The sequence below is a fragment of the Xyrauchen texanus genome, chromosome 16, assembly GCF_025860055.1.
Source record: "Xyrauchen texanus isolate HMW12.3.18 chromosome 16, RBS_HiC_50CHRs, whole genome shotgun sequence".
NCBI classification, from domain to species: domain Eukaryota; kingdom Metazoa; phylum Chordata; class Actinopteri; order Cypriniformes; family Catostomidae; genus Xyrauchen; species Xyrauchen texanus.
Genome location: NC_068291.1, coordinates 4,651,906 through 4,664,171, shown reverse-complemented (window position 1 = coordinate 4,664,171; position 12,266 = coordinate 4,651,906). Strand labels below are relative to the sequence as shown.

Genomic DNA, 12,266 nt, shown 5'->3' with positions numbered 1-12,266 from the left:
CATAATGCTCCCAGACATGAAAGTTATTTACAGTGTTTTTTCTGCGTGTTCTAAACTCTAATTTTATTTAGTGGCTACAATTTATCCAGAAGTGAAGATTTTGTTCATTTGAACACGTGGGATGGAAATGTGGCTTTAGTCACACATTGTTTTTGCGATATTATGTTTTTTCGCATAAATTGAAATCACAACTTGGATGGAAACTACTGTGAATTCGGCAGCAGGAGGTAGAAAATTCTGCTGCTGAAATCAGTCTGTGCTTACCAAAAATTAAACCACTGCCCCCAGTGGCTGAAGCTGGAAGTGTTGTTGACTAGTTTCCTTGTGTCCTCAGGTGGAAGCAAAAGCTATTTGTATTTTTTGTAAATTACTTAATGCAGTTTTGGTGATGGGCGTGACCGAGCGGCATCTGGGCAGAGTGAGGCACTGGGAGATGAGTGGTGATTGGGGGGGTCACTGGCTGGATGGTCCCGGCCTGAGTCGGTCAATGGGGGAGATGAGTGGTGAATGAGTGGTCCACCTGTGCTTCACACCTGTGTCGTGTTCAGTGAGGAGTGACGGGAGTATTTAAGGAGAGGAGACAGCGGCACACGGAGAGGGAGACACGCAAAGCCGAATGTGTGTGTCAGCAGGCTGAAAAGCAATGCTGTTGTGCATGTGTATTTAGTTATTGTACTGAAAAGCATGTGTTTATTTATTGGGCTGAAAAGCCAACCATGTTTGTAATGCTGAAAAGTGTGATTCAAAATGACTTATGCTGGATTTTTCACCTGGCTCCTGCTTCCTCCTTCACCACTGAGCGAGATTTGTCACAGCAGTCAACAGCAATGCATATTTCACTAAGCTGACTGCAAACTCAAATCCCAATCCTAAACCTACAGTTGAAGTCAGAAATGTACATACACTTAGGTTGAAGTCATTAAAACTCATTTTTCAACCACTCCACAGATTTTATATTAGCAAACTATAGTTTTGGCAAGTTGTTTAGGACATCTACTTTGAGCATAACATGAGTAATTTTTCCAACAATTGTTTACAGACAAATTATTTCACTTTAACGGACTATATTACAATTCCAGAGGGTCAGAAGTTTACATACACTAAGTTAACTGTGCCTTTAAGCTTGGAAAATTCTCGAAAATGATGTTAAGCCTTTAGGCAATTAGCCAATTAGATTCTGATTGGAGGTGTGCTGAATTGGAGGTGTATCTGTGGATGTATTTTAAGGCCTACCTTCAAATGTATTGCCTCTTTGCTTGGCATCATGGGAAAATTAAAACAAATCAGCCAAGACCTCAGAAAAACAATTGTGGACCTTCACATGTCTAGTGCATCATTGGGAGCAATTTCCAAATGCCTGAAGGTATCACGTTCAGCTGTACAAACAATAGTTTGCAAGTATAAACACCATGGGACCATGCAGCCATCACACCGCTCAGGATGAATGTAGTTTGGAGCGAAAAGTAAAAACATCAACCCCAAATCAACAGCAAAGGACCTTGTGAAGATGCTGGAGGAAACAGGTGGACAAGTATCTATATCCACAGTAAAAACGAGTCCCATATCGACATAACCTGAAAGGCTGCTCATCAAGGAAGAAGTCACTGCTCCAAAACTGCCATAAAAAAGCCAGACTACAGCTTGCAAGTGCACATGGGATCAAATAACGTACTTTTTGGAGAAATGTCCAAACAGTTCAACAACAATTGAACTGTTTGGCCATAATGACCATCGTTATGTTTTGAGGGAAATAGGTGAGGCTTGCAAGCCAAAGAACACCATCCACGCCGTGAAGCATGGGGGTGGCAGCTTCATGTTGTGGAGTGCTTTGCTTCAGGAGGGACTGGTGCACTTCAAAAATTAGGTGTCATCATGAGGAAGGAAAATGATGTGTATATATTTAATCAACATCTCAAGACAGTAATTAGAAGCTCGGGCCACAAATGGGTCTTCAAAATGGACAATGACCCCAAGCATACCTCCAAAGTTGTGGCAAAATGGCTTAAGCACAACAAAGTCAAGGTATCGAAGTGGTCATCACAAAGCCCTGACCTCAATCTGATAGAAAATTTGTGAGCAGAACTGAAAAAGCATGTGTGAGCATTGCAAGGAGGCCTACAAAACTGACTCAGTTACACCAGTTCTGTCTGGAAGAATGGGCCAAAAGTCCAGCAACTTATTGTGAGAAGCTTCTGGAAGGCTGCCCAAAACGTTTGACCCAAGTTAAACAATTTAAAGGCAATGCTACCAAATACTAACAAAGTGTATGTAAATGTCTGGCCCACTGGGTATTGTGATGAATGTAATAAAAGCTGAAATAAATAATTCTGACATTTCACATTCTTAAAACAAAATAGTGATCCTAACTGACTTAAGACAGGGAATGATTTCTACGATTAAATGTCAGGAATTCTGACACACAACACACAAACAATTATAACCTAACATGTCATTATTGAACACATCCCATTAAAAATGCTATGTTATTGCTGCCTCCTTTGGCAGCAATAACCTCATACACTATACCACCGGTAGCTGTGGATTAGACCTGCACAATGTTCAGAAGGAATTTTGTATTATTCTTCCTTACATATCTGCTTCAGCTCAGCCATATTCTCAGGATGTCTGGTGTGAACGGCTCTCTTGAGGCCATTCTACAGCATGTCTATTGGGTTAAGGTCTGGGATCTCACTGGGCCACTCCAAAAGGTGGATTTTCTTCTTTTTTTTAAGCCATTCTGTAGTAGATTTTCTTCGATGTTTAGGGTCATTGTCCTGCTGCATCACTCAACTACTACTGAGCTTCAGCTAGCACACAGCAACCCTAACATTATTCTGTAGAATATCTTGACAAACTTGAGAATTCATTTTTCCCTTGATGATGACAAGCAGCCCAGGCCACCTGCCATAATTCACAGTTGGTATGATGTTTTCATGTTGGTATGTGGTGCCCTTTCTACGGCATCCGTAGTGCTTCGTGTTCTTCCCAAACAAATCAACAATTTAATTAGTCTACAAAACATTTCCCAGTAGCATTGTGGAGTGTCAAGGTGGTCTTTGGCAAACAAAATAATAATGCATTTACTTAAATGTTTAAGGTCATTGTCCTGCTGCATCACCCAACTTCTACTGACCTTCAGCTGATGCACAGCCACCCTGACATTATCCTGTAGGAAAGCTATTGTATAAACTTGGGGATAATTTTTTTTCACGCATGTGGTCCAGGCCCGAAGCAACAAAGCAGCCCCAAATCATGATGCTCCCTCTACCATACTTCACCGTTGGGATCATGTTTTCATGTTGGTATGCAGTGCCCTTTGTACGTCATACATAGTGCTTGGTGTTCTTCCCAAACAATTCAACCTTATTTTCATCAGCCCACAAAACATTTCCCAGTAGCATTGTAGGTGGTCAAGGCAGTCTTTGGCAAACTTCAGGTGCGCAGCAATGTTTTTGTTGGAAAGCAGACGCTTCCTTCGTGGTGTCCTGCCATGGACACCATGCCTGTTTAATATTTTCCATATAGTAGACTCAGGTACAGAGATGTTAACCAGTTCCAATGATTCCTTCAAGTCTTATCCAGTAAACACGAACAACTGCATAAGTAATAGAAATCTTTTGGTCAAAAGGAGTGGAGACCCTGAATACTCCTCTCAAGCTCTGTGACTTGCCACAGATGACACTACTGTAACATTTTTGAGTGCTGAGTGTCACTAATGAGTAATGCATGGCCTGAGTTCATTCTGTGTCTTCAGAGGGATATTTTCTCAGAATTAGAGAGAGAGAGAGGCAGTTTGACTTCTCACAGCTGCTCCATGTAGCCTCTCTGTTTTCCTAATTCATTAAAAAGGCCATTACCATCATCATCATCATCATCATCATCAACTGCTTTCTCTAGCATAAGAGCTTAGTTATTAAGCCAGGATGTAGCTCTCTTTAATATTTAAAAGGGCTGTCAATCAATTCTCATTTTTTATTAAATTAATTACATGATATGATTAATTAATCAAATCGCAAACATAATTTATTATAATTCTTTTTTTTTTACTGAAAAAGGCCCTCAAAATAAGATACTTCAACTTATAATATTCTTTTTGCTGTTTCAGAAGGAAATTGGAACTTAAATTCACCAAAGTAGCATTCAACTGATCATAAAGTATAGTCAGGACATTACTGATGTAAAAAATAGCACCATGAGGGCCTGGGAAGCTCAGCTAGTAAAGATGCTAACTACCACCCTTGGAGTCACAAGTTCAAATCCAGGGCATGCTGAGTGACTCCTGTCAGGTCTCCTAAGCAACCAAATTGGCACGTTTGCTATGGAGGGTAAAGTCACATGGGGTAACCTCCTCGTGGTTGCTATAATGTGGTTCATGCTCTTGGTGGGTCACAAGGTGAGTTGTGTGTGGATGCCACAGAGAATAGTGTGAAGCCTCCACATGTGCTAGGTCTTCGCGGTAACGCACTCAATAAGCAATGTGATAAAATGCACGGATTGACCGTCTCAGATGTGGAGAGTCGCCTTGAGGCAAGTCACTATGCCACCATGAGGACTTAGAGCACATTGGGAATTGGGATTCCAAATTGGGGAGAAAAAGGGTAAAGCTATTGGTTCATTAAATGAAGCTTAACATTGTCTTTGTGTTTGTTTTTTAATTGCCACAGTATGCAATAGACTGGCATCTCTTAAGGTCAATATTAGGTCAAAAATGGCCAAAAAAATAAACAACTTTTTCTAGAAACTCATCAGTCAATCATTGTTTTGAGGAATGAAGGCTATACAATGCTTGAAATTGCCAAAAAACTGAAGATTTCATACAAAGGTGTACACTACAGTCTTCAAAGACAAGGACAACTGGCTCTAATAAGGACAGAAAGAGATGTGGAAGGCCAGATGTACAGTCAGGTCCATAAATATTGGGACATCGATACAATTCTAATCTTTTTGGCTCTATACACCACCACAATGGATTTGAAATGAAACGAACAAGATGTGATTTAACTGCAGACTTTCAGCTTTAATTTGAGGGTATTTACATCCAAATCAGGTGAATGGTGTAGGAATTACAACAGTTCGTATATGTGCCTCCCACTATTTAAGGGACCAAAAGTAATGGGACAGATTAACAATCATAAATCAAACTTTCACTTTTTAATACTTGGTTGCAAATCCTTTGCAGTCAATTTCAACAATTATACGTCTGGAAGGCATAGACATCACCAGACTCTGGGTTTCATCCCTGGTGATGCTCTGCCAGGCCTCTACTGCAACTGTCTTCAGTTCCTGCTTGTTCTTGTGGCATTTTCCCTTCAGTTTTGTCTTCAGCAAGTGAAATGCATGCTCAATCAGATTCAGGTCAGGTGATTGACTTGGCCATTGCATAACATTCTACTTCTTTCCCTTAAAAAACTTCCCGGGTATGCTTCGGGTCATTGTCCATCTGTACTGTGAAGCGCCTTCCAATGAGTTCTGAAGCATTTGGCTGAATATGAGCAGATAATATTGCCCGAAACAATTTAGAATTCATCCTGCTGCTTTTGTCAGCAGTCACATCATCAATAAATACAAGAGAACCAGTTCCATTGGCAGCCATACATGCCCACGCTATGACACTACCACCACCATGCTTCACTGATGAGGTGGTATGCTTTGGATCATGTGCAGTTCCTTTCCTTCTCCATACTCTTCTCTTCCCATCACTCTGGTACAAGTTGATCTTTGTCTCATCTGTCCATAGGATGTTGTTCCATGCATACACAGAAATTGCATAATAAACGTCACCATTTCTAATCGTTCAGTTTGCACATTTCACCCGTTTCATAAACTAACCTGCTCATCAACACCACTTTGTTTATTCATCAGAAGTACAAAAACCTCAGTTACTTTGGACTGTTATCTCCCGCACCACATCAGCTCATCCTATGTGTGTATGTGTGCTTCAGTAAATGCTATATCGCCCTCTTGTGGTCTCTCAATGCTATTACCAGACTGTCAAACAGAATCCAGCTGAATGAATTTGAAAGCATGCAAATTGGGCTTCTAGTTAAATGTCGACAAGTTTTAAAATATTGATGCCTCAAAGAAAAAAATATAGATATTTTATAACATCCCTACTGTGAACTAATAAATGTTGCTCATTTCATCACTTTTATTGTTTAAGGTACAGAAACAGGTATAGTGACCTTAAAAATTCCAAAGCCGACCATGTCGCTATAAAGACGAAATGGGGAATCTTTAACATCTATAAACTGTAGTAACGCTCACAGCGCATGCGTTGCCGCTAGCTTTAGCATGTTAGCCAAACTTAGTTCAAAACTTATATCTAAGATAGTGTACAGTACACATTCACACAGCATGGCCCTTACAAAAACTGAGAGTTTACTGCAAATTTGCCACTGATTTTTTTCACGCGCAAATGAGCTTTGCTGCAAACTTGCAGCAAATTGTCCATTATTGCCAAAGGTATTCTGCAGGTTCACCACTTCCTGTGAATCACAAGCTCATTTGCATGTGAAAATAGTGAGTGACAAATTTGTGGCAATTTTACAGCTAGTTTGCCAGAACTCTAGATTCTTCGTAATGGTAAAGTATTGAACTCACATTAGCAAGCAGCTGCCATCACAAAAGATTCGCTAGTTACCACATTCACCATTAATTGCAATTGTTTTTTCAGGCCAGTGTCGCGGCCAGGTAACCCTGCCCCTTCTGCAACATAGGGCAAGCTGTGGTCGCCAAGTGAAAGAAGGGTTCAACATTCCACTCTTAGGTTTTTTTTAGAGTACTCGTAGTACACTTCTTTTCATTGCAGTTTCCTTGTATACACTCTATTCGCACATCTTACATTACAAAATGGTGTAGAACAGCACAGAAATGTGTGATTTGGGATGCAACTACTTTAATAAGACCAAAAAAAATTGTTAAACCAATTATAATTTTATTTTTAGAAATTGTTTCTAGTTTAATATCTGTTCAGTTAAGCACACATTTTCAATTCTATTGACAGATTTGTATTTTCTTTGACTTTGTTAATATTAATTTATTTATGTTTGCATCTACAAGAAGCCAAACATCTTAGTCAGACATTATGAGCTGGCTTTGTGGCACATACATTTGTGAGAGCTCTGACATCACAGATCACTTTAATGGCAGAAATCAGGCATACAGCCCTGTACAACAGCAAAATGATCTATAATGATCTGTACTTCAAGAAACAACACTCTGAAAGAGAATTAGAGCTTGAGAGTAAATGGTCATTATATATTGAATGGATCTTGATGATGGGTACTTTGAGAAATAAGGGAGATGTGAAAATAACACAACTACTTCTTTATTATCTACTCACAGTTTAGCTTAGTGACTGGTTGAGTCCAGTAAACATTGACTGATGTCAAACAGAGGTAATAGCAGCCAGTGTTGGGTACGGCACTCAAAAAGAAAGTCACTACAAATGACTAATTATGTCTAAAATTGAAAATCAGATTGCTTTATTGATTACTAAAGTAATTACTGTTTACTTCACTTTTAAGTTACTTTATAAGAGTTTTTTTTTTTATTAAATGGTAAATGGTCTGCACTTATATAGTGCTTTTTTTTTACTTTAGAGGTTACCAAGGCGCTTTACACTGTGTCCCAATCACCAATTCACACACACACTCATACACCAATGGCGGCAGAGCTGCCATGCAAGGCACTAGTTTGCCATTGGGAGCAACTTAGGGTTCAGTGTCTTGCCCAAGAACACTTCGGGATGCAGAGTCGTGTTGGCCGGGAATCGAACCGCCAACCCTGCGATTAGTAGCGACCTGCTCTACAACCTAAGCCTCAAAAATATATACCACAAATACCAGCAAGAATCTCATGAAACCTGTCAAGAATATGTCTAATTAAAAAAATTATATTTTACCGAAAGCAATTGAAGCCTATTTTAGGAATATTACACTTATGAAAATCGAGAGTTCTGGCAAACCCCTGTGGCAGACATGTCGCAAATTTGCCACTCTTTATTATCACATGCAAATTATGCTTTGCGGCAAATTGTTTATTGTTTCCACAGGTTTGCCATAGAAGTGTTTGCCAGTAGCGGCAAATTGTCCATTTTTGCCAAAGGTTTGCTGCAGGTTCACCACGACCAGTGAAGAGCTGCAAACTTCTGCCAATAATTTATGGGAAATTTGCATTTAAGCCAGTGGTGGCTCAACAGTTAAGGCTCTGGATTGAAAGGTCGGGGGTTCAAGCTGTAGAACTGCCAAGATACCACTGTTGGGCCCTTGAGCAAGGCCCTTGACCCTATCTGCTCCAGGGGAGCTGTTTCATGGCTGACCCTGTGCTCTGACCCCAGCTTAGTTGGGATATGCGAAAACAACTGCATTTCATTGGATCTGTACCTTTACTCTGCACAATGACAATAAAGTTGAATATTAATCTTAATGTGATAATAACGAGTGGCAAATTTGTGGCAAGTTTGTCAGAACTCTAGATTCTTGTAAAGGGGAAGTGTGTAACTTTACAACTAATGCCACCAAACGAAATTGCTAAAATAATAAATATTTTACTCCCACATCATTGCAACGTGATCATTGGTCAGACAAACAGATAGACCCAATGCTGCAATGTCAGGCTGGTTGGAATTCTCAAACAAATCAAAACAAACCCCACAAATGACTTACTAATTGTTAACTTTGCATATTCAGCTTAGATAGGGGTAGGATAGGCTACTACACAAGTATTGACAAGTATTGAAAATGTCCACATTTTCCTTATGCAAAATATTATTTATTTTTGTAAAAGTGCTTTAAAATACAGTGTAATTACAATGGTAAATTAATATAGTAATCAATCATTATCATGCTATATATGAAAGCACCTTATTTCTTTCTGAGACCATCACTCTACAATGGTACCACCATAGTATTTTTTTTGGCAGACAGAGAAACAATTTAGATATGAGCTTCTTTCTAGTGGGGTGTCATTAAATGCTGTAGGAATGTATAAAAGTACTTTGTCTGTGTGTAATTTTGTTGCAGATGGAGGTGTGGGTTTCCCTCTCAAGCACTGAGCAGAGAATCTCTCTTGAGTTCAGTTGATTCCCAGTGACCGTCAGCTCTAATTGAAAACACTTGTGTAGATTGTGCTGTTGTAATCTGAACTTCCCTAGTGCAATGCTTTATGCGATCCAAATGATAACATGCTCATAAATAGTTTTATGTATGCACGTGTTTCATTACACAGCAGCAAGCAAAGAGTCACACTGACCTGCAATTTGACATTTGTTTTATTGCTGGCTAAGCACGTGCACACACACACACACACACACACACACACACACACACACACACACACACACACACACACACTGTTTAGTATCACAGCGTTAAACTTTAAATAGGGTCAGTTTCCACACATGTGGTTACAGCCTTGCAAAGAAATGTTTTGTATTTATCTTTCCTCACCATAAGAGATTGCAATGGTTACGTTGCAAGGATTTAGAGGAACAACACATGTGACGATCATTCAATGGACAAAATGTTGATAACATGTAAAGATGAAGTGTGTGATGTCTGCGTCACTAGTGGTACCAAATGGAAATGCATATATAGTGACATAAAAAGCTACGTTTCTTTTACCTTAGCTCGACAAAACCCTAAAAACGTGTTGATTTAAAATAGGGCTGTCAATCTATTAAAGATTGTAATCGAGGGGGCCTGTGTAGCTCAGCGAGTAAAGCCGCTGACTACCACCCTTGGAGTCGCAAGTTTGAAACCAGGGTGTGCTGAGTGACACCAGTCAGGTCTCCTAAACAACCGAATTGGCCCGGTTGCTAGGGAGGGTAGTCACTTGGGGGGTAACCTCCTTGTGGTAACTATAATGTGGTTCTCTCTCTCGGTGGGGCACGTGGTGTGTTGTGCGTGGATGCCACGGAAAATAGCATGAAGCCTCCATACTCACTACGTCTCCGCGGTAACAAGCCACGTGTTAAGATGAATGGATTGACGTCTCAGATGCGGAGGCAACTGAGATTCATAATCTGCCACCCGGATTGAGGCGAGTCACTACGCCACCACTAGGACTTAGAGCACATTGGGAATTGGGCATTCCAAATTGGGGAGAATTTGGAATGCCCAAGGACAAGGACAAATGATGAGAAACAGAAATTATTAGTTCAACTCTGGATTGAATCTTCTTGTCCAAGTCATTCATTCTTTTGTCATGTGACAAAAGAACGAACGACTCGGACCAGAAGACTCGGGAGGTGAACTCAGTTGGGAGGAATCTCATATCTGAATCAAAAATAAGTGTCAGTTCAAAAGGTATAAATTCTATAATTTAGAAGAAACTAAATCAAGATTTTTACCCATTTAATTCTATGTGGACATTCTGTTTGTGTTCTGTCATAGGATCACACCCGAGTTGTCAGTCCGATCATTGATGTCATCAGTCTGGATAACTTTGTCTATATGGCAGCATCTGCAGACCTGAGAGGAGGTGAGAGAACTATACGTGATCTCTGTGTAAGTCTGTGATCTCTGAGACAGGTCACCACTTTGCCATTGGAAGGATCTCCTGTAATATTAGAGCAAAAATGCAACCTCCGAATCGTGCTCACCTTTCTTTATGTGAACGCAATCACTTCTTGGTTTCCATGGGACCTGACCCTATGTCTCAAAGATTGCTCAGTAGCATCACATGGAAAGGTAAACATGTTGGAATTGATGCAAAAAATGTCTGCTGTTAGTCATTCGATTTCTGGGTACTTGAACATTCGGAAGCAGCATGTCGATTTCCTGATTGATTGATCATGTTGTTAGCAGTGATCAGAATAATCTGTTTGGTGTTGACATTGACGTGCCTGTAAATTGAAAGTTGTCTCATTGCAGACACATTAAAAATAACTGTATGTATTGATTAGAGTGATACGGAAATAATGCTTCCTCACTTTTTCTCACCCAGGATTTGACTGGAGTTTACACTTCAAATGGGAGCAGATTCCCATAGAACAGAAAATGGCAAGAAATGACCCTACACAACCAATCAGGTCATTATAAACTTGGCTCCTCTATTTATCTGTGTATCTCTATGTATCTGTGTCTAACAGCATCTGTTCTTGCAGGACTCCAGTAATTGCTGGTGGAATCTTTGTAATAGATAAAAGCAGGTTTAATTACCTGGGCCAGTATGACACTCACATGGATATATGGGGTGGAGAGAACTTTGGTAAGCTCACTCTTTTACTAGAAGTCCACATTAGTTGTTTTATTTACTAAATAAGTTGTTTTATTTAGTAATATTACTATTACTATTAATGTTACTCATATTTACACCACTAACGAATGTGTTTTCATGCACACCAATTCGCGGATTAATACCAAAAATCAGCTTTTTCAAAATATCCGACAATGCATGTAAAACATTTACAAGAGATTTGAAACAATAGTGTTATTCTCTGCTTTTTGTGTCAAAACTAGGGCTGTCAATCAATGAAAATATTAAATCGAATTACTTACATTATATGGCAATTAATTAATAAAATTAATCACGTCTATAAATATGTGCTGAGAAAGGCCATTAAGATTTCAATAAATAATGATTAAATAAATATAAATAGTTATATTTAAATCATTATAAATATAATATACAGTATATTATAAAAATCATTCAGAAACTTTAAAATGCATAACATTGTTGTGGCAGACAGGCAAAGCATTGATAAGACAATACAGTAAGTGGCTTTAGAATGCAATATATTGTTTATTTCCATAGTATTGACCATTGGCCTATTATTGGCCTATAGTCCATAGCAATCCATTTGTCATTCTGTCTGAGATAGATTAATAATAAGGGCTTTTCTAAAGACGTGTCAGGCAGGGCTGGACTGGCAATCTGGCATACCGGGCATTTTCCCGCTGGGCCGACGCACTTTGGGGCCAATCAGGGGTGGACTGGCCATCTGGATAACCGAGCGGACCGGTGGGTCGGCCGTGAAACGGGCCGAATGGGCCGCAATAAGTTAAAATGAGCCACAATAAGTTAAAATGAGCCACAACGTTATGCAGAACGAACAACAAAACGGTGCCGCGATATGCAGAATAGGACAGCGAACACCCCCCGCTCAACTTTTGGGGCAGTTGCTATGTCAAATCCCGGGCCGATTTCTCTTCCCAGTCCAGCCCTGGTGTCAGTGAACTCATGCGTCAGATGGACGCTTTTGGAGTGTCTCACTTTGGTTGTGTAAAGTTTCGCTTACTGCCCCCTGCTGAAAAAATATGTTA

General features: G+C 39.8%; 1 protein-coding gene across 1 annotated transcript in view; it reads left to right on the top strand.

The window, feature by feature from the left end:
- The window catches only part of LOC127656604 (polypeptide N-acetylgalactosaminyltransferase 16-like), a 39,588-nt gene that overhangs the window by 22,122 nt on the left and 5,200 nt on the right, over positions 1-12,266 (top strand). Inside the window, exons 7-9 of the mRNA XM_052145005.1 lie at positions 10,395-10,482; positions 10,948-11,032; positions 11,108-11,211. Of these exons, the coding sequence (XP_052000965.1) occupies positions 10,395-10,482; positions 10,948-11,032; positions 11,108-11,211 (277 nt within the window). The remainder of the gene's footprint in view (positions 1-10,394; positions 10,483-10,947; positions 11,033-11,107; positions 11,212-12,266) is intronic.